Source organism: Nyctereutes procyonoides, unplaced genomic scaffold, assembly GCF_905146905.1.
Source record: "Nyctereutes procyonoides isolate TBG_1078 unplaced genomic scaffold, NYPRO_anot_genome, whole genome shotgun sequence".
In the NCBI taxonomy this organism is placed as follows: Eukaryota; Metazoa; Chordata; class Mammalia; order Carnivora; family Canidae; genus Nyctereutes; species Nyctereutes procyonoides.
The window spans coordinates 11,898,836-11,925,250 of record NW_026575052.1 but is presented as its reverse complement, the minus strand read 5'-3'; the positions used below and the strand labels follow the sequence as shown (position 1 = coordinate 11,925,250).

The 26,415-nt window shown below is 52.5% G+C and overlaps 2 protein-coding genes across 3 annotated transcripts in view; both read left to right on the top strand.

Annotated features, from left to right (window-relative positions):
- The first annotated feature begins 5,485 nt into the window (after positions 1 to 5,485).
- On the top strand, positions 5,486 to 14,718 carry ZNF683 (zinc finger protein 683). 2 transcript variants are annotated; one of them, XM_055332198.1, is made up of 7 exons: positions 5,486 to 5,828; positions 5,961 to 6,054; positions 6,903 to 7,027; positions 7,943 to 8,147; positions 10,970 to 11,661; positions 13,174 to 13,302; positions 14,327 to 14,718. In XM_055332198.1, exons 2-7 carry the CDS (start codon positions 6,021 to 6,023, stop codon positions 14,621 to 14,623), a joined length of 1,482 nt encoding a protein of 493 aa, XP_055188173.1. In that variant the 5' UTR covers positions 5,486 to 5,828; positions 5,961 to 6,020; the 3' UTR covers positions 14,624 to 14,718. The 2 variants fall into 2 exon arrangements, with proteins under 2 accessions (XP_055188173.1, XP_055188174.1); XM_055332199.1 differs by lacking the exon at positions 5,486 to 5,828 and having other exon boundaries at positions 5,991 to 6,054; positions 6,907 to 7,027.
- A 1,180-nt stretch (positions 14,719 to 15,898) lies between these two features.
- The window catches only part of CRYBG2 (crystallin beta-gamma domain containing 2), a 28,679-nt gene continuing 18,162 nt past the window's right edge, over positions 15,899 to 26,415 (top strand). Inside the window, exons 1-3 of the mRNA XM_055331844.1 lie at positions 15,899 to 16,343; positions 18,591 to 18,660; positions 20,253 to 20,980. Coding sequence (XP_055187819.1) covers positions 16,228 to 16,343; positions 18,591 to 18,660; positions 20,253 to 20,980 — 914 coding nt within the window. The 5' untranslated portion in view covers positions 15,899 to 16,227. The remainder of the gene's footprint in view (positions 16,344 to 18,590; positions 18,661 to 20,252; positions 20,981 to 26,415) is intronic.

Here is a 26,415-nt window from a genome sequence, read left to right as displayed (position 1 = left end):
GAGTCCTGGGATCCGGCTCCCTGCATGGAGTCTGCTTCTCCCTCTGCCCAAGTTTCTGCCTCTCTATCTCTCTGTGTCTCTCATGAATAAATAAATAAATAAATAAGCTCTTAAAAAAAAGGGAAAGAGTGTCTATAACTAAAAATAAAAGTAAAAGAAGTGTTGGAAAAATTGTAGAGAAATTGGAAACTCATACATTGTTGGTGGAAACGCAAAATGGTGCAGCTGCTGTGGAAAATGATTTGGTGGTTTCCCAAAAAGTCAAACAAAGAGGGGTGCCTGGGTGGCTCAGTTGTTTGAGTGTCTGCCTTCATCTCAGGTCATGATCCTGGAGTCCTGAGATCTTGCATTGGGCTTCCTGCTCTGCAGGGAGTCTACTTTTCCCTCTCCCTCTGCCCCTCCCCACCACTTGTGCTCTCTCTCTCTCTCTCTCTCTCTCTCTCTCTCGAATGGTCTCTCTTTCTCAATAAATAAATCAAACCTTTAAAAAAAAGTTAAGCAAAGAATTACTGTATAACCCAGCAGTTCCCCTTCTAGGCATATACCCCAAGAACAGGGAACAGGTGTTCAAATAAGCACCTGTATACACATGTTCATAGCAGCATTGGGATGGTTGTAATTTTTTAAAAATATGTAATAAGAGGAACCTGGCTGGCTCACATCTGTAGAGCATCTGATTTCTCTGCATTGTTGCCAACCGTTGTCTTTTATTATATATATATATATATATATATATACATAACATTTAAAAAAGTAATCTCTATACACAATGTGGGGCTCAAACTCACTGAGATTAAGAGTTAGATGGGGACATTAGTAATCCTTATCTTAGAAGATTTTTTTTTAACCTTGAAAGATTTTGAGGAAGATTAAATGAGACAATTGTAGAGGTTTAACATGTAGGAGTCACTCAGTAAATGTACCCTTGCTTTTTCCTGGCTGCACAGTGTTTTGTTGCATGGTTGCACATAATATGTAGTGGACATATAGGTGGACTTCAGTTGTTCCATTTCATACAGGGTGCAAAGGACATCAATGTGCATGGTATGTAGCATTGCATAGTGGTGATCAATGTGGCATAGTATCAGCCCTACTGGGTTTGAATCCAGTGCTTGTGACTTTTTTTGATCTCCTTTCCTCTTGGAATGATCGAGATGAGAGGATGGGTGGGTTCAGGTATTCTTTGAAGACATCTCTTAATTTTGTCCTCAGGACTGGAAGATCACAGGTGGGTGCAGGGGAAGATGCAAGAGTCTTGAGGCCCCTTCTGCAGATGTGAAAGCTGGGGCAGCCTATCTCAGGATCTCCCCACCCTAGGGTGTGAAGCCAAAACGAACTCTCTGTATCTGGCAGACTGTCCAGGGAGATGAGATAAGTGAGTGTCAGGCAGGAGGAAGGAGGTGTCAACCACAGAGCAGAGTGAGGTGAAAGCACGGAGCTCCCCACCCTTAGCCTTGTCCAGAGTCACTTCCATACAGCTGCTTAACCCTCTGAACCTATGACAGTCCCAGATCCCCTCCTGACTTAGATTCCTTACCTGGTGTCCTTATAAGTATCCTTGTGACAGAGCTTCAGGACCCATGCACTGAGCCAACCTCAAGAGCTCAGCTGGCTGGCCTCAGGGTTGGAGGTAGCCATAGCTGTGGATTGGAGAAGCTTTTGAGGTTTTCAAAGAGGAAGTAGGGCTTTTGCCCGTGGTTCCATTGTTTCTTCCTCTTACTGCACAAGCCAGCCAGACACCCCTGGGTCTACTTTGCCCCCCAAAGTAGAGTATGCCTATTCTAATAATAAGTCCTGAGAGTTGCATCCCAATTTCTATTTTAGCTGCATCTAGCAAGGCTTCTGGTAACCAAAATGTGAATTTCCAGGGTCTGGGTCATATTTCCATGGGCTATATTCCCAGCAACTAGTCCAACACTGAGACATAGTTCTCATAGTCCTAAAGGGAATCGAGACTCCACTGTACCACACCTGTGGCTCTTTTTACTTCTTCAAGGTACCCCTCAAACAAGTCTTCCTTGAGCTTTCCTTCCTCTCCAGGACATTGCAGCCCTAACTTGGGTCATGTGGTCTTGAGCCAGTCACTTTCTTTTTCTGAGTTTCAATTTTCCTGTCTGTAAAATAGGAATAAAACTATTCATCTTGAAGTGTCATTGTGCTGATTGGGTTAAGCAAAACATGTCAAAATGCTTTGCAGGGTTCCTGGCACATATTAAGTACCCAAATGCCAAAAGCTGTAATTATTGTAATGTGCGGACTGACGTAAGGGCAGGATAGCATTGGGTGAGCACAATGGTCTCCAACTAGGGGCTAAAGAATAAAATGGAATGTAGTTAATCTTTCCAAGTGTGATGTTCAAATGCTGGTCCTCCACACTGAGCCAGGAACATTCATTACAACTTTAACATTATTAGGAAGCCGACTTGCAGATACTTGCCTAACCAGGGCAAGGGTTGATGTACAATAGTAACGTTAACCCACGATTGTCAAGTGCTTGCTTTGGGCCAGGCACTGTTCTAAGAGCTTTACATAAATTAACTTGAGGAATTCTCAAAAGAACTCCATGAAGCAAGTACTAGTATTATCCTCATTTGATAGATAAGGAAGAGGCACAGAGAGGTTAAGTGACTTGCATAAGGTCCCTGAGGTGGGATTAAGTCCAGCAGAGCTGATATTCTTAATCACTCTGCATATACTTCCATACAGAGGTCTTCTCCAGTCTTGTGTAGAACAGGGAAAAATTGGAAATACACAATGCAGGAATGCCATATAGTTTGTCCATCTCTGTAGGGGAACCCTATACAGTCAGGAAAAAGTAAGAGGAAACTGTGTATGCTCTGCTTGAAATGATGGTCACAGTAGATTGCTGGATACAGAGAGCTGCATGCACAGTAGATGTATTGTTATAATCCATGTTATATAAAAATAAAATTTGAAAGTTAATTTATAGGGTGCTTGGGTGGCTCAGTGGTTGAGCATCTGCCTTTGGCTCAGGCCATGATCCTGATGTCCTGGGATCTAGTCCCACATCAGGCTTTCCACAGGGAGTCTGCTTCTCCCTCTGCCTATGTCTCTGTATCTCTCTCTGTGTCTCTTATGAATAAATAAAATCTTTTAGGGACTCCTGGATGGCTCAGCAGTTGAGCATCTGCCTTTGGCTTAGGGCCTGATCCCGGATTTCCAGAATCAAGTCCCTCATTGGGCTCCTTGCATGGAGCCTGCTTCTCCTCCCTCTGCCTATGTCTCTGCCTCTCTTTCTGTGTCTCTCATGAATGAATAAATAAAATAAAATATTTTAAAAAGTTCACTTACTTGTTTGTAGGTTCATACATAAATGTCTGGAAGGATAATTACCAAACAATTCACATTGACCACTGGGAAATTGTGAAAGAGGGGAACTTCCATTTTTGTCCTTTTGTTCTCTGATGTTTGAAATGTTTACCACTAGTATGTTTTAATTTGTAATTGACAGAAAGAGAAAGAAAGTAAAAGTGCATGAGCCAGGAGCCTGCTGACCTCTGTCCAGTCCTCCAGCTCGTCAGTCCTCACTGGCATCTCTCACTGACCCTGGAAGGCCCCGAATCCTATTTCCCCTCCACGTCCCAATCTCCTTCTTCTTCCTGAAGACTTGGCATGGTCTGGGTCTCTCATCTGGGTCCAGGCACTGTGCAGGTTCCCTGGCTAAGAGGCTGTGGTCCCATGCCTGTGCTACCCACCCCGGCTATGTCCAACATGGTGTCATCCATCACAGTTGGGCCAATGACGTCACAGTGGACCTGGAGGCTGACAACACAGAAGACCTGACAGGGCCCAGGAGATGGGAGCAAGGAAGGGATTGGCAGGTAGAGGCTATTTTGGGTGGGAACTTGAGGGACCACCTCCCAGGACATTCCTAGCCAGGCCTTTCAGGGATTGGAGACCCAGAAATCTCCAAGGCCACTCCCCTTTTTGTTTCTAATCAAGAGGTTGTCTAGACTTTTTTGAGAGTTGGGAGCAGAGTATGATGCCAGGAAGGGGTGGAGTTGGTCAGTGGTAGGTAGAAGCCAACAGTGTGTGCAACTCCTCCTTGGAGACGAGTCTGTGGCCTTCTGTGGATGCCCCTCTGGGATTCCAGCAAGGCTGTAGGGGAGGCAAACTTGTGGCCTTGGAGGCTTGGAGGACTCTAGCTTTTGGGGCATGGAGTTTGGGTGGATCAAGCCTGCAAGTGGTGCTATGGGAGGAACTCCTCCATTAATCTGGAAAAGGCAGGAAGCTGTTTATACAGGTAGCTAGCCATTCACATCCTTGACTATTCCCGGCTAAACCCTGTTGCTTCATCTTCTGTTCTGGGCATACATTATGCAGGATTCTTTTTTTTTTTTTTAAATGCAGGATTCTTTATTTAAGCTATAGAAACCATTTCAGGGGGATTTAAGAAAAGCAATTCATTTAAAAGATGTTGGGGAAACTCACAGAATGTCTGGAAAGGCTGCAGAGCCGGGCTTGGAGAACAGGCTGGAAGCCCCAGGACCACATGTGCCAGGACCAGCTCAGAGAGGATTCTACAACCTCCTCTGAACCCCTTTGTTTCCCCTGCTGCCATGGAAGACAACATGGCATCATGTGCAAAGTGGAATCTCCACTGATCTCCACAGAAGCCAGTGGCCCCACTTCAGGACCACTGGCTTCTGATCCAGCCTGGATAAGGGTATCTAATTGGGCTAGTCCACGTCACGTGTCTGTTTCATGTGCTGGGACGAGGAGTCAGAATTAAATGCAAGCCAGCCATTTTGGCTTTTATTTATTTATTTTTAAAAGTTTTCCTTTATTATTTTGGCTTTTATAGTGGGAGGTGCCTTCTTCCTCCCTCCAGACTCATGTGGGGGGCGGGGGGAAGATCCAAAGAACTGGGCATCCAGAAAACCCAGCAAATGTCTACAAGGGAAGCAAAAATGAGTAGACAGTGGTCCCTGTCCTTGAGATGCTCCCAGACATGCAGGAGTCAGTTATATGGGAAGATAATTATGATAGGAAGTGATGGAGGCCATAGGGAAGGTGATCAGCAGCCAGGGGCTGGGCTGGCAGAAAAAGAGTGATAATATGCCCCTGGCTCATGGCAGAGAGTCCAAAATGTCTTTGTGTGTTCCAGGCCACCTAGATGCAATGGCTGGGTGGAGTCTGATGACGGGTTGGGGCTGTGTCACGCTGGGCTAGACACTGTGTGACACAGACACATGGACCGGGCAGGGTTTGCGTCTCCGGAAATGATGCACCTTTTTTGCTCATAAAAATAATGAAATTGCTTGGCCTAAAAAGCTGCTCCCTGGCTAATGGAGCCTCCCTTTTGATAGCTAGCCATGCCTCATCAGCATTTTGCTATGTTCTTGAGTTAACCTCTTGCCCCCACTGGGGCCTCAGTGCAGCATCTAGATAAGAGAGTTTCTCAGAAGAGGCAGATCAGAGTTGGGCCAAGAAAGAGCAAGGTGTTTTTGCTGCCTCCTCGGCTTCTGCTCTGTGAGATCAGGTTCCTACTGTCTTCTCTGCTTCACCCCGTATCCTTCTCTGTTGCCTGCTCTTGTCTGTCTGCACCCATTTCTGTCCCTGCATCACGTCTTTGCCATCATCATCACCACTTGCCTCTATCTCGGCTGGGCTGCTATCTCCAGAGGGACCCCAGCTCCAGCTTTTCATCCCTGCTCTGTCCCTCTTGGGCTCAGCCATCTGGGTTCTCTTGCAGCCAGACATAGCAACCCCCACCCCACCCCACCCCACCTCCACACACTGACATTCCAGTAAGCCCAGTTCGTGGTGGTCCAAAATCAGCACTTTGTCTTGTAGAGTTGCCACAGGTAGGTAAAGGCTGGTGGGCGGCTCCCTCTCATTGGGTCTCGCAGGGCCCCCTGCCTGCCCGCCTACCCTCTTCTTCCTATTTGTGGCTGCTTCAAATGTAGTGCCTTCCTGTCATCTCTCACACTCACCAGGGCCCCAACCAGAGCAGCTGGCTGCCTGCCCCACCTCCTTGCATCTTCCTGAGGGAACTTATGCAGAGCCAGGTGAAGAGCCTCATGCCAGCAGGTGAAGAGCCTCTGCTGGGTAGGGTTGGGAGGAGTCGGGGAAGAGAAAAGGGAGACTGGGGTTTGGAAGGCTGAGATACTCAAGTGAATGGACCAGGGGCACTTGAGAAGGAGGGATGTGTGGCTACTGAGGAGAATGGGAAGGAACCTTGGGACACTCGTTGAGCTGAGGTGGTCCTGTCCTATGTGGCCCTCAGTGAAATAAGGCAGAGAAGCAGAGTGCCAAGTGAGCAACAGCCGAGGAATCAGGGCATCTTCCCATCAGGCCAGTCAGGAGACCCAGAGGGTTCTTGGCCTACTCTCTCAGGCTGTCCCCAGGGAGGGAGCTAAGTCTGGCCCGGCTCCTTCAGCTGCCCAGAAAAGCTGTGTGGATGATCGAGGATGCAGGGGCACCCCTTGGTGGGAAGGCTGTGGTTGGCAGTCATGGAGGCAGAAGTCCCTCTCAGCACGGAAGGAAGCAGCTTCTCAATTCCTGGTGTCCTCCAGAAAATCTGGAATGTTCCTTCAGCTCTCTGAGTACACTTGGAAGTAACATCCATGAGAAACTTCCTCTCTCTCTTCTCCCCTGGGGATGAGGATAAGGTCAACTCTGCTTCTCACCTCTGATTATCTCCATTCAGTCTTCTGACACCTAGCAAGAGAGCATCACTGGCCTCTAAATGTCAGTACTGCCTCCTTCACACATCAGCCTGTCCAATCCTCATGTTTTGCAGATAGAGAAACTGAGGTCAAGAGGGGCAGTGACTGGCTCAAAGTCACATGGTGATTTAGTGGAGGGGTCGGCTCTAGGAGCCAGGCTCCTATTCAGAGGTCCTTCACTGCTCACTTATGACCGACCTGTCTTCCCAGGTAGTAAGGGCATGAAGTGGGAATCTGCTCCAGAACGACATTGCTGCCACAAGGCTAAGCGTCTGGGGAGTATAGGGAGCTCTCTGTCCTCCAGCTTGGATTCACAGCTCTGCCAAGGCGACCAGGTAAGGAAGGATCCCAGACTACTTATGGAAGGGAGAGGATGTCAGGATGAAGTGGGGGAAAAGCGGAAGGGACCAGATTCCCATCATTCCCTGGTCCTCAGCATCCCTACCACACCCAGGACATTGAGGGGATGTGCCCTTGAGGTGCCAGAGACCCTCTCCCATGTCCCAGGGGCCAGACTCTTCCTCCAGGGCATCAGAAGGGATAAAGCCTGCCTGCTGGATACTTGGCTGTCTGGCCACGGCCTGGGCCTTAGGGGGAGGGGAACTCAGGGTCATCTTTGGGGGTTTACAGTCTTTGATGAGGATTTTCTCTAAGTTCATCTTGGCTCCATTCAAAACACAGTTGATGGTCTGAGACACAGTGGGCCCAGGGCGGTCAGGAAGGGAAGGTGGAAGAGGGAACAGGGCTCGGGAGAGAGAACAAGGCCAGAACCCCTGGAGAGTAGGAGGGCATACTGGGGTGGGCATCAAAGTGCCCCAGGAAAGAAATTTTCAGATGAGGGATGGGAAGCCCTTTGAGCAGCAGACGTGGTGGAAGGCAGCTCTTAGCTTCTCCTCTCGTTTTATTATTTTGTTTTGTTTTGTTTTTTAAAAGATGTTATTTATTTATTTATTTATTTATTTATTTATTTATTTATTTATTTAACACAGAGGTAGAGCCAGAGAGCACAAGCAGGGGGCAGGGGCAGAGAGAGAAGGAGAAGCAGGCTCCCCACTGAGCAGGGAGCCTGACACGGGGCTCGATCCCAGGACCCTGGGATCATGTCCTGAGCCAAAGGCAGATGCCTAACTGACTGAGCCACCCAGGCACCCTTCTCTTCTCCTTTGGGAAACCAAACAAAAGCTGGGACCATCCCAGGGACACAGATGTCCCAGCTCCCCACCTCAAGCCCCTTGCCTCCTGCCCTCCAGGTCTTCTCAGCTTGCAGGCCACTCTCTGACACAGTGGATGCCCGTGGCTCATCCTATGCCAGCTGGCTGTGCCCCTCACCCCTGGCACCAGCCAGGTCTGCCTTGCTGACCTGTTGCCAAGGCCTGGACCTATACCTGTGCACCCTGCAGCCCACACCATTGGGCACAGCCGGGCAGAGTCTCAGAAGTGAAGTCTTGAGCACAAGTAAGCCCAGGGCAGAGGGCTGTACCTTGATGGAGGTGGGAAGTGGGAGGCGGGAGAGGACTCTTAGGTTTCAGGAAAAGATAGTGAGGGGACCCAGTGTCACTGGTGAGGACAGTGTCTCAGGCACACTTTACTTCCATGTTTAGGCCTAGAGTCTTGGTTTTGGCAGTGCGGTGGGGGGAGGTTTCAGGGTGACACCTGAGCCAGAGGAGATGGAGAGTGGCTTTCTCAGGCAGGGAGATCTGGAGTAGGTACAGCCAAAGTCCTGGGGATTGAGGATGGGGCTTTGTCTCCTAGAATGTTTGAGCTAGAGGGTTTTTTTTTTTTTGAAGATTTTATTTATTTATTCATGAGAGACACACAGAGAGAGGCAGAGACGTAGGCATAGGGAGAAGCAGGCTCCATGCAAGGATCCTGATGTGGGACTCGATCCTGGGACTCCGGGATCACACGCTGAGCCAAAGACAGACACTCAACCGCTGAGCCACCTAGGCGTCCCTAGGTGACTCTGACTGGGAGCCAGAGAGCTGAGGGTGGAGTCCTGGTTCTGCTCCTTCTGGATCTGTGATTTCAGGCACATTACTGAGGCCAGTTTCTTCTTCCATGAGAGTAGGATCCCGCTATACCTATATTCTAGGTCTGTTTTGTAGTAATGCACTATCTCATTACATACCTGTGACCTCCTGGAGGGCAGGAGCTTTGCTGCTACGTCCCTCATTTACCCAGCATTGAGCACAGAGTGAAGCAGTTCAGTGAGGTTGGCTCAGTGAATAAATGAGAATCCAAGCAGACAATCTACTTCATGGCATTTTTTTTTCTTTTTAGTATTTCACTTTACAACCCTCCTAGCTTATCTCTAGCCTCCCTGGCTGTTACATCTCAGTCTCCCTTGCTAGTTCTTCTCTACTTACCTCCAAAATATCTCTATGCTCTGGACCTCCTTCTCCAGAGCCTTCTTCCCTCCCCTCCCCCACTTTAGTCTCCTCTCTCCTCTTCTTGCCCTCCTCTTTTCTCTGCTTCATGGAGAGTAGCACTTTTTTTGTTTTTGTTTTTGTTTTGTTTTTTAGATTTTATTTATTTATTCATGAGAGACACACACACAGAGAGAGAGAGAGAGAGAGAGAGAGAGAGAGGCAGAGACACAGGCAGAGGGAGAAGCTCCATGCAGGGAGCCCAATGTGGGACTCGATCCTGGGTCTCCAGGATCACGCCCTGGGCCGAAGGCAGGTGCCAAACCGCTGAGCCACCCAGGGATCCCCTGTTTTTGCTTTTTAAGATTTTATTTATTATTCATGATAGTCACACACAGAGAGGCAGAGACACAGGCAGCAGGAGAAGCAGGCTCCTCACAGAGAGCCCAATGTGGGACTCAATCTCAGGACCCCAGGATCACTCCCTGAGCCAAAGGTAGACGCTCGACCGCTGAGCCACCCAGGCATCCCAAGTAGCACAATTTGATAGAACTTCCTGCAATTAGGGATACCATCTATGCTTGTGCTGTTTGCTACCTTGCCTACTGAGCCTTTTAAATGTGGCTGGTACGATGAATACCCACCATTTGCTTTGACGTGGATGGACCTGGAGGGTGTTATGCTGAGTGAAGTCAGTCCATCAGAGAAGGACAATCATCACATGGTTTCACTCATACGGAATATAAGAAATAGTGAAAGGGATTAAAGGGGAAAGGAGAGAAAATGAGTGGGAAAAATTAGAGAGGGAGACAAATCATGAGAGACTCCTAACTCTGGGAAACGAACAAGGGGTTGTGGAAGGGGAGGTGGGTGGGGGCGGGGTGTGACTGGGTGACGGGCACTGATGGGGGCACTTGACGGGATGAGCACTGGGTGTTATACCATATGTTGGCAAATTGAATTTAAAGAAAATATTTTAAAAATTAAGTGTCATGGGATCCCTGGGTGGCGCAGCGGTTTGGCGCCTGCCTTTGGCCCAGGGCACGATCCTGGAGACCGGGGATCGAATGCCACATCGGGCTCCCGGTGCATGGAGCCTGCTTCTCCCTCTGCCTGTGTCTCTGCCATTCTCTCTCTCTCTCTCTGTGTGTGTGACTATCATAAATAAATAAAAATTAAAAAAAATAAAAGTGTCATAAAAAAGAATAAACTACAAGTGCTAGAAAAAAATGTGGCTGGTATGAGTTGAGGAACTGAATTTTTTATTGTACTTATTTTAATTAGTTGAAATGTGATCACATGTCAAGTGACTATCTTGGACACTGCCGATCTGGCTCAGGTGGTCTCATTAGGCAGGGCCCCTGGCACCCAAAGTTATATCTTCAGCTTGGATCTCTCCTTTAAACTCCAAACCAAATCACCAAACAAACAAACTCCAAACCAATTCATCCACCTGCCCACTTGACTTCACTTAGATGTCTAATAAGCTTCTTGAATAGTTTTCTTTTTTTTTTAAATATTTTATTTATTTAAGAGAGAGAGAGACAGAGATGTCGAGAGAGAGCTCGAACAGGGCAGGAGAGGGAGAAGTAGGCTCCCTGCCACTGTGGGGCTCCATCCCAGGACCCTGGGATCATGACCTGAGCAAAAGGCAGACTGACTGAGCCACCAAGGCGCCCTTGAATGGTTTTCTCGTCTAAAATTTTTGAGCGCTGCATAAACACTAGCAGCTTTTGTCGGCAAGCACAGACCAGGAAGGCTCAGAGAGGGGAAACACCTGTCCAGTCATCCAGCAGGCTTGCAGGCTAGAGGGCTCCCCAACCCCGGGCGGGCCAGGTTGGATGGGGAGCAGAACCTTCCCCCAGGCTGCAGCACCCTGACCACCCTGACCATCTTTCTTTTCCTGCTCAGAGCACCAGCCACCAGGGCCGAAGGCCGGCTCCATTGATGATGAGAAACTCAAGGCCAAGTACCCTGCAAGCAGGGACAAGAGGGAAAGTGGGCAGATAAGAGCTGGAGAGGGGGCCCTCTGCCCATCCTTCTCTCCTCCCAGCGGCTCTTCCCCGACCCCCTGCTGGAACAGAAAGAGCCCCAGCCCTTTAGCGGTCTTCCCCTGCCCTCTGCCCAGGCCCATCTCCAAAGACCTCCCATTCTGCCTCCACCCCATCTCTCCTGCATATCCACTTCTGCTTCCTCCTTACCCGTGCACCTATGGGGCCCTACCTTCTGTCCAATGTCCCCCCCTCCTCATGCTGCCCTCAGGCTCCTCCTACCCCACCATGGCTGTGCCCAGTTTGCTGATGAAAGTCAATGAGCCCAGGCACCCCACTGCCCAGAGGGACATCCCGTATCCTTACCCAGGGGCCTCCCCGGCCTCTGGCCAAATCCCGCCTTTCCAGGCCAGGAATCGAGATCCTGGAGCTGCCAGGACTTACTCCCCAGGGCCAAAGAGCACTGGCAGGGTGGCTGCAGCCAGGCGGGCCCCAGCAGGCTCCCGGCCGGGCACCACAGCGCTGCCTTACCTGCTGAAGAAGGAGAACGGAAAAACCCTGTACGAGTGCAACGTGTGCAGCAAGAACTTTGGGCAGCTTTCCAACCTCAAGGTATCTGTCTCCCAGGCCCCTGCTGCTCCCCTCAGTGTCCTTCCATGACCCCCCCTAAGCTGAGTTCAGAATCAAGGACCTTAAAGCCACAGCAACTCCTGGGCGACCTCTAGGCTGTGATCTGGGATGGTTCCTTTGGCCCCTCACTGTCATGTTTGCAGAGAGGAGACACAGGATAGGATGGCCTCTGAACTCCTCCCCACTCTAAGAGACTGTCTAGGAGAGCTCTCATTTCAGTCAAAAATGGGGCAGCCAAGGGAAGGGTTTCCCCAAGCTCACTTTGGCTTAATGGTGAAGTTAGGCCTGGATATTAGCCTCTCGAGGTCTTTCCTGAACAACTACCTTTCTGGATTCCCAGTCAAGCCTCCTCTGATTTGTTTGTTTGAAGGTCCAGTGTGGGGGGCACCTGGGTGGCTGAGTGGTTGAGCGTTTGCCTTTGGCTCAGGTCATGATCCCGGGATCTCTGGGATCGAGTCCTGCATCAGGTGCCTCGTGGGGAGCCTGCTTCTCCCTCTGCCTGTGTCTCTGCCTCTCTCTGTGTGTCTATCATGAATAAGTAAATGGAATCTTTAAAAGGAGGAGGAGGAGGAGGAGGAGGAGGAGGTCCAGTCGGGGAACGGGTAGATTTTAGTGAGTTTGGGTCACAGACCTGACAATTAGCCTTTTTCACATGGGATCCCACAAAGCAGCATGGCGCTGTTAGTGTTATCATCCACATGGTCCAGCGGGGGCATCCTGGGCACCTCTCCGTGTGGCAGCAGAGAGGGGTTCTAGGCCCATGCTGGCAACTCTGAAGTTGAGTAAAAATTATGATTGTTGAGGAACGATTCTTCTAGGTTCTCCAGGGTGTGAGTTCTTAAGCTTTAATGAGATTCAAACCTGGAGCCCTAGGAAACATGCAGATTATGAGGTCCCAGCCCCAGAGATTTTGATGCAGCTGGTCTGGGGGCAGGGCCTGAGCATCTGCATTTTCCACGTTTCCAGGTGATGCTAATGCTGCTGGTCAGTGGATCAGACTTTTTTTTTTTTTAAGATTATTTATTTGAGAGAGAGAGAGAGACCAGGGAGGAGGGGCAGAGGTAGAGGGAGAGAGAGTCCCAGCTGACTCTGAGCTAAGCATGGAGCCCAATACAGGGCTCGATCCCATGACCCTGAAATCACGACCTGAGCTGAAACTAAGAGTAGATCACTTAACCAACTGTACCACCCAGGCGCCCCTGTGGACCACACTTTGAGCAGCACTGCTCAGGATATATATACATGGACTATACCTTACCTAGTCTTCTGACACTGTCACACCCCCGCCCCCGCTACTGGGCACCAGAAAGAGTGAGGGTATCTTAGGGAATGGAAGAGAGGCCCTGAGGGGAGTGATAGAGTACCCAGGAGATTGAGAAGCCTTGGTGCTCAATAGAGGTCCTGTGGGAGTGTGGGGAGAGATCTGGACAGAATCCCAGGCTCTGCTGGAGGGTTCTGGGCAAGTTGGCAGCATTTCTCCCACATCTTGCTCAGGTCCATCTGCGTGTGCACAGTGGGGAGCGCCCATTCCAATGTGCCCTGTGCCAGAAGAGCTTCACTCAGCTCGCCCACCTGCAGAAGCACCACTTGGTGCATACTGGGGAGCGGCCCTATGAGTGCCTGGTGAGACCCTCCTTCCCCTCCCCTGTACTCCTGCAGGCTGGTGAGTAGCTCCAGGCCCCTGGAGGGATGGCACCTATAGCCTCCAATCTCCAATCTTCCTGAGCAAGTGGAGACAGGCCTGGGGGCAAGGGTGGAGGTGGGGAGGCAGGTGGAGGTGAAAATGACCCCTATCAGCTTGGAAAGACCAGAATGCAATATTGGAAGTTACTCCCTGGGCCTGGAGTGAGGACTAGAGATGTACGTCTATGGGAGGAGGCTAATAAAGCTGGGGAGTCCTGGGGAGTGGAGTCCCGGATAAGTAAAAAGCCTAGTGTGTGCAAAGTATGCAAACACTACCAATAACATCAGCTTGATGTGAGCTCCTCTCTTTGAAGTCCTGCCACATCCAACAGCAGGAATTTTTCCCTGTTTTACAGAGGCAGACATGAACAAAGCATAGTAGTTCTCTGTCTTCTGGGCTACTTGGCTTCAAATCCCAGCTCTCCCTCCAACTTGTGTGACCTTTGGCTAGTGGCTCTCCTCCTTTGAGCCTCTGCCTTCTCGATGTAATATTGGAATTAGACTAGCACTTAGTCATGCCTCTCCAGGGTCCTGGGAAAGACTATGTGAGACCAATTCCTGGCATGTGGCAGCTCCCAGTAAACGTTAATTACGCCCACGAAAGCTGTAGGCCCACGCGTAAGGGTCCTGTGTGATGATCTCATTCTGTCCATCATACCTATGAGGTTAGGTATTAATAGTCACATGTTACCAATAAGGAGAGCAAGGCTTATAGGAGATGTCACCTATGGAAGGTCACGCAGGGAGGAAGAACCAGGCTACTAACCCAGATCTACCTGGCTTCAATGTGCCAGACACCGTGGGTCCCAGGGAGAAATCTACAGGGGACAGCTTCCAGGGTCTGTGCTACAGGGAGGCAGTGGTGGTGGTGGTGTGTGTGGGGGGGTGCCCACAGTGGGGAGGGGAGCAGAGATCTTGAGCCAGCAAGGTGCACAGAGCTGACACCAGTGCCCATTCCCACCAGATGTGCCACAAACGCTTCAGCAACTCCAGCAACCTCAAGACCCACCTGCGCCTGCACTCGGGGGCCCGGCCCTTCCAGTGCAGTGTTTGTCCACGTCGCTTCACCCAGCACGTTCACCTGAAGCTGCATCATCGCCTGCATGTTGCACGGCCTTGTGGCCACCTGTCCCTGGCATCTCTTGCCTGCTTTGCCCGATGGCACCAGGAAGCACTGGATCTTGTGGCACTGCCATCAGAGAGGCAGATGGATTGGGATTCAGAAAAGGCCAAGGTGTCCTTGGCACCTGGGGAAAAGTAGGGGCAGCCAGCCTGAGCCCTCGTGCCTGGAGAGGAGGCAGGAGCAGAGCAATTAAAGGATTTTCTCTATGGCAAGTTGAGGCCTCCTGAGCTTCATCAGTGGAGGGAGAAGTCACTGTGTATTTGTCAGGCCTCACACCTCACCTGGAAGCAGGTCAGGGAACATAGCCAGGGAGAGCCTGTGATGCCCACTTATGGGGTGGGCGCTTGCAGCCATCCACATCTAGCTGGATTTGGGTCCTGCTTCCTTTCTGGGATCTAGTCCTCCAATCTCAGCTTGCCAATGGATAGTCCGCCTTCCAGGACTCTGCATAGTGCAGACTATGTTGCCAAGCACTGGGCCCACTGCCTTCTTTCCTGAACAGATGTTCTAGCACCTGCTGGAACACCTCCATGTACATCAGATGTACATCTGATGCTTCCCACCACCTTCTTGTCTCCCAGTTCACAGGAAACTAGTGTGCCTCCTTAGCTGGTACTCCCTCCCATGATCAGGAGGGGTGTGCTCCTCTATCCGTACATGCCAGGATCTGAGCTGCCTGTGGGGGGTGGAAGGGCAGGAACACAAGGAAGTCAATGTCCACTCATGACCAGGAAACACCATGCTGCCCTGTGTACCAGGACCAGTTACCGCGAGGGCAAAGAGCTAAGGAGGTCCAAGTCTAGGGGAGGGGCAGAGGCCCTACAAGGAGTGTAAACAGGTAAGAACTGGCAAAGAGAACCCAAACGAGGACTCTCCTAATGACCGACCTCCCTGCAGTCCCAGAGGATCCCCTCAGGTGTGCAAGGTGTTCTGCACCTCTGGACTCCCGGGGGTTAGCATCAGGTGGGAAAGGACACTGCCTGGAAGCAGGAGACCCAGGTTATAATCAGCAGCTATTACTGAACAGTAACAGCTGGCCAGCTTCCAGCAGGGGGCTCCGTTCGCGCCCCGTGGGTTTGAGCGCGGCTTCCCGGGCCGGGCGCTGGGCCAGATTCCCGGCGTGTCGTAGGCTCTCCAGGAGCGCGCGCGGGACAGCTGTCACCAGGAGCCCACCGCGTCAGGGCCACGGCGGGGGGGCTTTGGCCTCCCCCGGACGTGGGGATCAAGGTCCGGGTGTAAAGCCCACCGCGTCACCCCTTTGGCCCTGAGCCAGATGCCGAGCACTCGGGCTGAGCCCCACCCGCTCCGCCAGGCCGCGCCCCCTCCCGGTGTTGCCCCGCCCCTGCCTCCTCGCCCCGCCTCCTGGGGAGCCCCCGCCTCCGGGCCCCCGCTCGCGGGAGGTTCCTCTCTCCGCGCCCACCTGGTGCACCGCGGGCGTGGGGTCGCCGGCACGCGGGGCGCCCCTGATGCCTCCCGAGGCCTAGAGAAGTCGCGCGGACCGCGCGGAGAGCACGGCAAGGGCGGGGAGGAGAAGTGGGGCTCAAGCAGGGGGCCCCGGCAGAGCGTACCCCATGCCCGGGGGCCAGGGCAGCCTCTGGGTCCCTCCCCCGCCCGCAGGGACTGGGTGCGCGGCCGCTGTTTGCTCAAGGGGGCGGGCCGGAGAAGGCGTTTCTCTGCAGGGGAGCGGATCCGGGTGGCCCCCGGGGCCCGCAGCGCCGTAGAGCCTTGCCCTTGCCCTTGCCATGGCCGAGCGGCACAGGGGGCTGGGGGCGCGCCTGGCCCGCCGCTTGGCAAGGCTAAGGCTCTGGAGGGAGCGCCGGGGGAAGCGGACCCGGGAGGAGGCCAGAGCTCGGGATAGGTGAGGGGGATGGAGGAGGGCTGAAGGGGCGCCCCCGGGCCCTGTGTGTGTGTGTGTGTGTGTGTGTGTGTGTGAGAGAGAGAGAGAGAGAGAGGGTAGTGGATGTTCAAATAAGCGTGTATGAGCGTCTCAGAGCATAAAAAAATGTGTTGGTGTGCTGCGATTTGGGGTATATGTGAACCCGGTCTTTAGAGAGTACCTGTGCTCTTTTAAAACTTTAAAACAACTTTTGCAATTCCCTAAACAAGCAGGCGGCCTGCGGACAAGGATTTCCTCTCTGTAAAGGCAAACGTGGTAGCTCCTCCCGCTCCGGTGGACTTTGATTGTCACATCACAGGCCAGTTTACCTCTGGTCTTCATTCCCTTTGTTGTGAGCCTGAAGAGCATCTGAGTTGCCTTAGACTGCACTGCATTTGCCCTTAGATGCCACGGGGACGATTTCCCCTGTCATCCCAGATCCTAATAACAATAAAGCTTTGTTTGCCCCTTGCTTCAGTGCCTTACCTGGATTATCTCATTTAATCCTCACAGCAGCTCTCTGAGGCAGGTAGTTCTAGTGATTCACATATGGAAATGGAAGTTCAGAGAGGTGAAGTCACCTGCCCGGTCACACAGCTGGGAAGTGGTGGAGCTGGGTTGCAAGCTTAAGCAGTATGACTACTCCTGAGCCCGTATCCTGAAGCACTGGGCTGCTCTGTTGCCTGGAGACATTTCAGGACTGCCAGCCAGGGGGCCAGAGCACCATCCTAACCCTAGCTGCCACTGGCCTTGTCACCTTGAACAAATTGCTTCCTCTGTCTGAGCCCATTCACTGGCAACTAATATCCAGGTGGTAGGAAAAAGGCCCTGGATGGCAATGCTGAATGGCTGGGAGGGGCATAGTAAAGAGGACCCCAGTGGTTCACAGGCCCTATATCTGAAAAGAGCATGGAATATGCTCGCAGGCCCGGGGTGTTGTGTATCTAGGTAGTTACCAGGCAATTTGTTCTGATCTTATCTTCAGCAGCACTGGGAGGGGTGGGGTACCTGAGGACCAGGGCAGAGTGAGAAGAGGGGTTTGTTCTGCTCGCTCACACCAAAGAGAGAGAGAGAAGAGGGGAGGGCCTAGCCACCCTGGAAAGCCTGGAAGCCTGGGTGCCCCTGGGGGTGCCCACACCCTGCCAATGCCCTGCCCGCCCCCACCTGGAAGACATGCCCTCTCCCATTACCAGGTCGGTTGGTTGGGCAGGAACCTGCCCTATAGGCCCAGGTGGTGGCACTGCCCCTCCCTTTCCCCACTTGAGAGGAGGCAGGGTTGGCATGCAGGTGAGTCAGGGGTTGGGAGGACAGGGGAGGGACTGTGCATGCTCATGGGCCACTGTGATGATACATCCCATGCAGGCACTTGGACTCGGTTCTCACCAGATGTGGGAAAGGGACTCCAGCATTAAGACACAGACCTCTCTGATCCCTGCGGATTCCCCGGGGTTGGGCACAGGGTGCACAGAGGAGGCATTGGAGGCACTCATTAGTGTCGTGATGTCCAACCAGCCCTTGGAATGGGACAGTTCTAGTGTCCTAACTCCAAGGCTCACCAGCTGTGTGACTCCAGGCAAGTTACTTCACCTTTCTGGGCCTCAGTTTCCTTATCTGAAAAAATGGGGGCGTAGTATCCACCTTGTAGGATTATTGTGAGGCCTGAAGAAGACCACTTGAGCACCATACCGAAGGCTCAGCTTGGCACTGGGAGGGCCTCAGCAAATGGCAAGTCTTTGAATTATTTTTTTATTTTTTATTTTTTTTAAATTTATTTATTTATGATAGTCACAGAGAGAGAGAGAGAGAGAGGCAGAGACATAGGCAGAGGGAGAAGCAGGCTCCATGCACTGGGAGCCCGATATGGGATTCGATCCCGGGTCTCCAGGATCGCGCCCTGAGCCAAAGGCAGGCGCCAAACCGCTGCGCCACCCAGGGATCCCAAGTCTTTGAATTATTGAGATGCTGTCCTTTTTCTATATTCTGGCCTCGCTACAGACCTAGTCCCCGCTTTTGTCCTAAGTTCATCCCTGTCTCTCTCTTTTGGAGGAGTAGACAGCTGTGGGAGGGAGCAGAGGGGAGGCTGCTGTGTAGACCCTACCCCACTCCCAAGGGTTCAGGACCTCAGCCTGCCCGTGTGCCCTGAGTGAAGTGGGCAAGGGCCCCAGGGTCCAGTCTGAGGGTGAGAAAGGAGGAGGCTACTTCACTCCTTTCCCTGTGCTTCCTTCCTAGGCCCTGGGGTGGCCAGAGCTGCCCTGACCTGGCCCAGGGCCTGGGCAGCACCAGCAATGTCAGCCTCCAGGTAAGAGTGAATCTGAAGGGGTAGGCGGGGAGGGGGTTTCAGAAGCTCTGGGAGGGGCTGCGCAGGCCCTGAGAACCCTGAGTTCTCTAATCTTCCCTCTGCCACTGATTCACTATGTGCCCCTGGGCAGATCATTCCCCCACCTCAGTTTCCCTATCTGCAAAATGGGAACAATGCCATTCATAGTTGTTGTGAGAAAGAAAGTCATGGATGCAGGACCTCCAGCGAGGGGCCTAGATGCTCTGGAAGCCTGAGCTTCCTAATGCCCAGGCCCTCGGGGAAGCCTGAGGGCCAGTTCCCATGCCCAGGAGCCCCCTTTCCATACTCCCTCAGCTTGACCTTGTCTTATCTTTGGCCCCCTTCCCCCACTTCCTGGCACAGCACTTCAGGGGTGAAGCTGGACCAGTGGTCTCACTTACTGGCCACAATTCCCCTGTCTTCAGTGGGGACTTGAGCCATGGCTTGAACAGTGACAGGGTGTCCTCCCTTTGGAGGAGCAGAAGGCCTCCTCTGGAGGTGGCTCAAGCAGCCATGTGTCTGCGGTCCTGAATACCATTAGTAATTACTAGCATTTAATTGAGTGCTCATTATGTGCTGGTTACTCTGTGCGGCTTATCTCATACTATCTTCACAACACTCCCAGGAAGCAGGTACTGTTATTATCATACCCATTTTACACACTGGGAAGGTGAGATTGTGGCTAGGAAGTAGCAGAGCTGTGATTTGAGCCTGGGTTGCCTCGCTCCAGCCCCCCATGTGAATCACAGTGCCATCCTGTCTCTTGAGGTATTCAGCCCTTGGGGAACAAGAGGCTGTACCTATTTCACAGATGAGTAAATAGAGGTATTTGGGATCAAGGGCCCCTGCTAGGAGGACTTTTGAGCCCAGACCTGGCTCCTCTTTTACCAAGGACACAATCCTGCCCCTGAAAATTAGTGGTTTGGGGAGCAGTGTCCATAATGGGTGTGGAATCCCTGGCCCTCTCCCTTCACTCACTCACATGGCCAGGTTGGGCTGCAGGGAAAGAGAGCAGATGGAGGTTAGGTTTGTCCCACTTTCAGGGGAACCCTCTTCCCTGGCTCCCTCACGGCTCATGTACACTTCTATGCCCAGGTACCTCCTCCTGGGTGTGCTTGGGATTCTCAGGCTGCGAGGTACTGGGTGTGGGGGCTGGTGGCTGTAAGCTCTCTGGAAGCCTGGAGTGGGCAGAGGCCATAGACACTTGTCGCAGGCATGCCCATGCAGTCCCCAACCCCCAGAGAAGTTGCTGCCGAAGGGCCAGAGGTCTGTGGATGCCTGGGAAGGTGGCCGTTGGCCTGAGAGTTGGGCCCTCACTGAGTGACTGCAGTCAAGTGGGTGTCCTCTCTGGGCCTCACTTCCCTCAGATTAGAAGCAGGAGAGTGAGTTAAATGCTGAGGTCCTTCCCAGAGCTCTGCCCTTTTGTCCAGTTCTCATGACCTTTAGGGCAGCTCTGCTTGATGTCAGAGCTCTGTTCAGCTTCTCCTGTGCCAAAGAGGGCAGTCAAGGGTGTTGAGAGGTGCTTGGAGGGCGAGGAGTGCTGTCACCATTCTCCTGCTTTTGCATTCCCTTAGGCCCAATCCCGCAGCTGCTCGGAATGGGACCTTCAGGCGGGGAGCCGTGGTTCCTGGCTTTGGAAGAGGCGACACAGCTCTGGGGAGTCCACTCAACCCCTGGGGCGCCTACAGAGGCCAGCGGTGGGCAGTGCTTCCGACCTGGCCAACTACGCCTCCGTGGGACGGGAGAGCCTGGCACTAGCGGCAGAGCCTGCTGGTGCCAGGTGCCCCTCATGCCCGGTGCCAGCTCCTGGATGTTCGGAGCAAGGAACCCCAGGTCGCACTGGCCTGCAACCCCCGTACACTGCCCCGGAGGTTCCTCTGAGGCCTGAGCCACCGGGCAACCTGGAAAACCTGCTGCCCCGCCCAGTGTCTTTCCCCGAGGCAGAAGGGGCAAAGGGCGAGCCTGTCACACCGGAGCCAGCCCTGTCAGATCTAGCCCAAATCCTACGCGAGTGTCCCTCTGCCAGGAAGACCCGCTACCACATCACTATCACCCTACAGGGGCACGGGCAGGCACCTGGGGAGGAGGCTGAGGAGCCTAAACCGGCCCGACCAGCTCTCCACCCCTGCGGCCCTGAGGAATCCAGGGGCTGGCAGGAGCCTCCCCAGGGGCCCCGCCCCATCACAGGGTGCCTGACAGACCTGCCCCGGGAGCCCCGGCGGAGAGCCCCACTGCACCAGGAGATCACAGCCCAGTGGCAGGAGCTCCAGGGCCACTGGACGCCCGGGTCCCCACACGGACGGTGAGTAGGGTCAGTCCCCACGTGGGCCGACAACGAGAGGGGCAACTGGCCTGGCTGCCCCCTCTTGGCTCCCTGCCTGGTCTCTGGGCTTTTCCAACCCAAGGCCCATTCATTCAGCTCCCTGGGCATGCGCTGACTCTGTCCTGACCACTCAGCTCTGCCCTCCTCTCCCTCCCCTCATCTGCAAGCTACCTCCGGGGAACTAATGCCTCTCTCCTTCTCTGTCAACCTGAGGAGGAGGAGGATAGCTTGTCATGGAGGGGAGGAGGAAGGGTCATCTTCTCCTCAGCAATACCCACCACTCCTTGGTTCTGTTTAGGACACCACAGACCCAGCCTGGGGATAGGTGCCCAGCCAAAGTGCTGGGTGTCCCGGGACAAGCTGCTTAACCTTTCTGGGCCTTGAGCTGTTGAATAGATTTGGTAGCTGGAGGTGAAGAGGGAGGAGGTGGTCATGGGACATGCTTTGAACTCCAGGGAATTGGGCCGCTGAAACAGCAGGGATGCTCATTACTAACGCCTCAGTTGCAGCAATAATTACCCCACCTGGCTCTGGGGTGGCGACCACAGACCAGCCTCGAGGTTCCCAAGCCTCAGTTTTCATTTGTGTTAAAATGACTCTCCTGAATCTGTCTGGTAGGCCCAGAGGTAGAAGGGTGGGTCCCTTAAAACTCAGGAGGGGGTGATGTCTCTAGGGCCACCAGGAAGAGGCACTGGGCCTTATACAGGGCCCTGAGAATTTCTGAGGATGATGGTGGTGGCTGTTACTTATGGCTTGTTTTCTAAGCATCATTCTTTTTTCTTTTTTCTTTTTTTAAAGACTTCTTTATTTTAGAGGGTGTGTGTGTGTGTGTGTGTGTGTGTGTGCGCGCACGCTCACGTGCACACGCGCAGGGGAAAGGCAGAGGGAGAGGGAGAGAGAGAGAATCTCAAGCAGACTCTGCCCTGAGCGTGGAGCCTGACTTGGGGCTTGATCCTATGACCCTGCGATCATGACCTGAGCCGAAACCCAGAGTCGGGCACTTCAGTGACTATGCCACCCAAGAGCCCCCTAAGCATAGTTCTTTTTAATCCTCAAAAAGCCCCGTGAAGTAGGCCTGATCTTGCTCACTGCCCCCATTGCCATAGGGAAACTAAGGTTCAGGGAGGTCACATCACTTGCCTAAAGTCAACTAGATTGGGAAAGAAGACGTCAGAACTTGAACCTGGAGGCCTGTGGCTCTAACCACTGCTTTCTCCTGCCTCTCCCAGAGGCTTTGTGGGCCCTGTGCCGCCAGTAGAGGGTTGAGTGGCTGCTGTAGTGGGTTTTCAGTGACCCTGTGGAGGTAGATTTGGCAGCATCAGGAATGCCCAGGCCCCCGGGCGGGAGTCAGGGTACCTCGTTCTGGGGTAAGGAAGAGGGAAAGGCGGGAGCCAGGCTGGCTCAGACACCTGCTCCGGTGCCCCAGCGGGGAGAGAAGGGCTGCAGAGAGAGGGAGAGTGGGGGGAGGAGGCAGGCCTTGGAGAAGGAAGAAGCAGTAGGTTTAGCTGAGGGGACTCGGGCTCTACCTGCCACTCCCCGGCTATTTTGGGACCAGGTAGCTAATGACAGACTCTGGCTGGAGGCTAGGCTCGCTTACAGAGGCAGGAAGCGGACCTCCAGGGATATTATCCTTCTCTGACCCCTTTCTGGGCAAAGCAGTCTCTGGGTTAGGATGGGCAGATGTTGGTGGGGGGCGGCGGGGATGTGGGAGTTGGGGCTGCAAGTAGGATTGTGTAAGATATGTATGCATTTGTGTGTGTCTGTGTTCAAGTGCAGGCAAATATCAAGAGGAGGAGGAGGAGGGCTGTGTGTTGACCGTGTGTCCTGTGACTGTGGGCATGTGTCACTAGGTCTGTGTGTTTCTGTGAGTGTGTGACTCGTGCGTCCACCGTGTCTCGGAGTGTCTTTAACTCTGACTCTGTGAGTCTGACCCTGTCGGTCTCTGTCTGTTTTTGTGACCGTGTGACTCGGTGGGTCTGTGTGTCAGCGTGTGCCTGTGTGACGCAGCATGTATTTGTGGGCCTGTGGGCCTGTGGACTGGTTTGGCCTAGTTTGGGGGTGACTCACAGGTAAGCGGGGAGAATCCAGGACTTGTTGGATTAGACAAGGCTCTTTCCCACACTCCCCGCACCCCCTCCTCAGCCTCTCCCTTTCCCGGCCCCACACACCTAGTTTGGAGGTCACAGTCACCCTGCCAACAGATCCATTTCTGGTCTGGGGCCCCAAAGAAGAGAGGGCTCTGGGAATGAGGACTTCTGCTAGCCTAGGAGAGGCATCCTGGGTCATTGGGGTGTGTCTTCAGAGCAAGGACACAAGGGGGCAGCTATATTCAGGCAGATTCCAGCACAGTTTGAAGAACACTCCAGCAGTCATGACTATCCAGGGATAGGACAGGTCAACTGTCAACTGGTGACCTCTATATCCCTAGAAGTATGCAAGCAGAAGCCAATGACCACATGTTTATGGAATGAGTGACTGGCAGGGGTGTTGTTCAGGGGCTGGGCTGGCTTGAGAAAGGCATGGAATTCTGATTGCTAGGAGGTCATTTACAATATCTGATCTGATGACCAATGGCTTCCTTTGAAGATGTTCTCTTGATGCTTTGCCAAAACCAATAGGCCCCTCCAAATGTGGCTCCTGTTTTTTTTTTTTAAAGATTTTATTTATTCATGAGAGAGAGAGAGATAAGCAGGCACCATGCAGGGAGCCTGATGTGGGACTCGATCTTGGGACTCCAGGATCACGCCCTGGGCCAAAGGCAGGCACTAAACCCCTGAGCCACCCAGGGATCCCCTGTGGTTCCTGTTTTTACATCTAATTCTTTGACCCCTGAACTCCTAGGATACCATCTTTTGGTGAACCAAGCCAGGGCCTAACACATCACCTAACACTGGATGAACAAATGAATGAATCAATCAATCAATGACTTAGAAACCCAGTCTCTGCCATTTAATGTTAATGTCCTCAGGAGCAGGGAATCTCAATGGAACCCTAGTACTTATTATTGCAGAAATAAAGAGGAGACTCAGTGGGGGGCTCAGTGATAGGTTGAAGCTCCTTGTCCGGAGTCTCAGCAGGCACAACAAGTTTCTATTAGAAGGAAAGGGGCTCCTCAGTGAGGGGGGTGGGGAAAGGAGCCTCAGCAAAGGGCTCTGATGTGGGGCCTCAGATGTCTGGTTGTGTCCTGCTCTCAGGAATTCTGGTCTGGGGAAAGGTTTGGGGAAAGATTCATGTCAGGCCCCTCCCTTCCCCATATGCAAGGATTTTCCAGGGCCACTCAGATCCTGTCATAGTTTCCCATGGTTCTGGAGTCAAGTCAGGCTTCCCTGGGCCTCAGCCCCTTTCATCTCTGTTCCTCATAAAACCTGAGTCACTTCTAGGGCCACAGAGCAGGATCAAAGTTCTGGGTTCCACCGGCTTCTCAGGAGGGAAGAAAATAGAGGTGGGGGAGGGGAGTTGGGGGAATGGGGGCATTTCTGGCCTTAATGTCCCTTATAATGGCCCAAGGGGCTGCCTCATGGAGAGAAATGGCCTGGAGATGGGCTGGCCCTGAGGCTGAGGATGAACAGCCTGACCTCTTGGATCCTTGGGATCTGAGAATAGGGTTGTCCTGTTCAGCACAGGCTGGAAGTTGGAGTGGGGGCTGGGTGGTCCCTCCAGCACTACTGTGGCCCCCCCCTTTTTTTGTGGCCCCCTTTAAAAAGTAGAATCTCCAAACCATAGAGTCTCTGTTCACCAAATAATTAACGTTAGGGAGTTTACTCCCTAATGATGGTCAGGTGCTTAAGGTTGGAGTTCAAGTATTGCCTCTGCCACTGTGTGTGATTCTGGGCAAGTTTCTTAACCCCCCTGAGCCTTTTTTTGTTCTCATCTGCAAAATGGGGAGGTTTGTTTAGAAATGGGTCTTTGAGGTATCAAATACATGGGATTCTTTTGAAGATTCACTAGGACAATGGACATAAAGCAGTTAGCAAGGCGCTCCGTCCTGAGTAAGCCCTAAGCCCTCAAGAGATGGCTATTGTCGTTATTATTACTATTACTATTAAACCAGAGAGATTCACCTGAGAGTTTCTAGAGAGCTTATTGCTATCCCCTACCCATTAAAGGAGATAATAGAGACCCAGAGAGATCAAGGAAGGGTAAGGAAAAAAAATAGGACCCAGGCTCCAGCCCTCAAGGAGCGAATGTGAGATGTGCTTGCTAAAGAGGCTCATGGGAGTAGCAGAATGTGCTCAGAGCCTTGGCCTAGTGGACAGGAGGGAAGATGCCTGGACATGGATTCAAACGGGAATTCTAACCACAGCCCGGCGGCTTAGCAGCTGCACTGCCCTAAGCCAGTCTCTTCTCTTCTCGGACCCTCAGTTTCTTCATCTGTACAGATAATCACAGAGGAGAAAATTGAGGGAAAGTACATTCACAGGCAAAGTGCTATGTGCTGCTGGGCTTCATTCAGACTCACAGGTGCACTTAGGCTCCAGTAGCTGTCACCACATGCTTTGGCCAGCACACAGGTGTGCATGCCCGTGAACATTTGCTCACAGTTTTCCAAGGTGATAGTGGGAAATTTTTGTTTTGGGTTTTTTTTTTTTTTTTGAAGATTTTGTTTTTTGAGAGAGAAGGAGGGAGAGAGAGGGAGAGAGAGAGAGAGAGAGAGAGCGCACAAGCAGAGAGGAGCTGGGGAGGGGCAGACTCCCCACTGAGCACAGAGCCTGATGCAGGGCTAGATCCCAGGACCCTGAGATCATGACCTGAGCCCAAGTCAGACACTTAACCAACTAAGCCACCCAGGTGCCCCTCCAGTGTTTTTGTTTTTAAGCAACTTGTCATTCTTTCTCTCCTATTGGACTTGGACAATAACTATGAGACACATACCGTTAGTATTCCAGTTTTGTGACTGGGGTCCCTGAAGCTTGAAGGGGAGAAGTGGCTGGCCCAGGGTTATTCAGCTAGTAAGCAATAGGGTCAGGGGAAACTTGGCTTTGCCAGAGCCCACATCCCATCTTTCCTTACCTTGCCTTAAAATGATCAGGGACAGGGTCAGAACAGTTGCCTGGTTTCCTAATGTTTGGCTTCTGGAGGACTAGACCCAGGGCTCCTTGGGGCAGAGTCATGGCCCTATCCACAGGCCAGTGAATCCAACCCATATGCTTTTTTGCTCTCTCCCCTCTGTCTCCTTCCAGGCTCGGGCCTCAGCTTCACCCCTTGAAGGACTCTGGCATTGGGGATCATGTGAAAGTGGGGAGATGGTGGGAGAGCTGGGAATATCATGCCCATTTTACAGATGAAGAAACAAAGGCCCAAAAAGTCAAATGACTTGCCTGGGGTTACTGAGCCTGAGCTTGGCAGGGGTAGTTACTCTGTACTGCTGAGAGCCACCCTCCCCACCCCTTGACCCTGTCTCTCTTCTTCCTGGC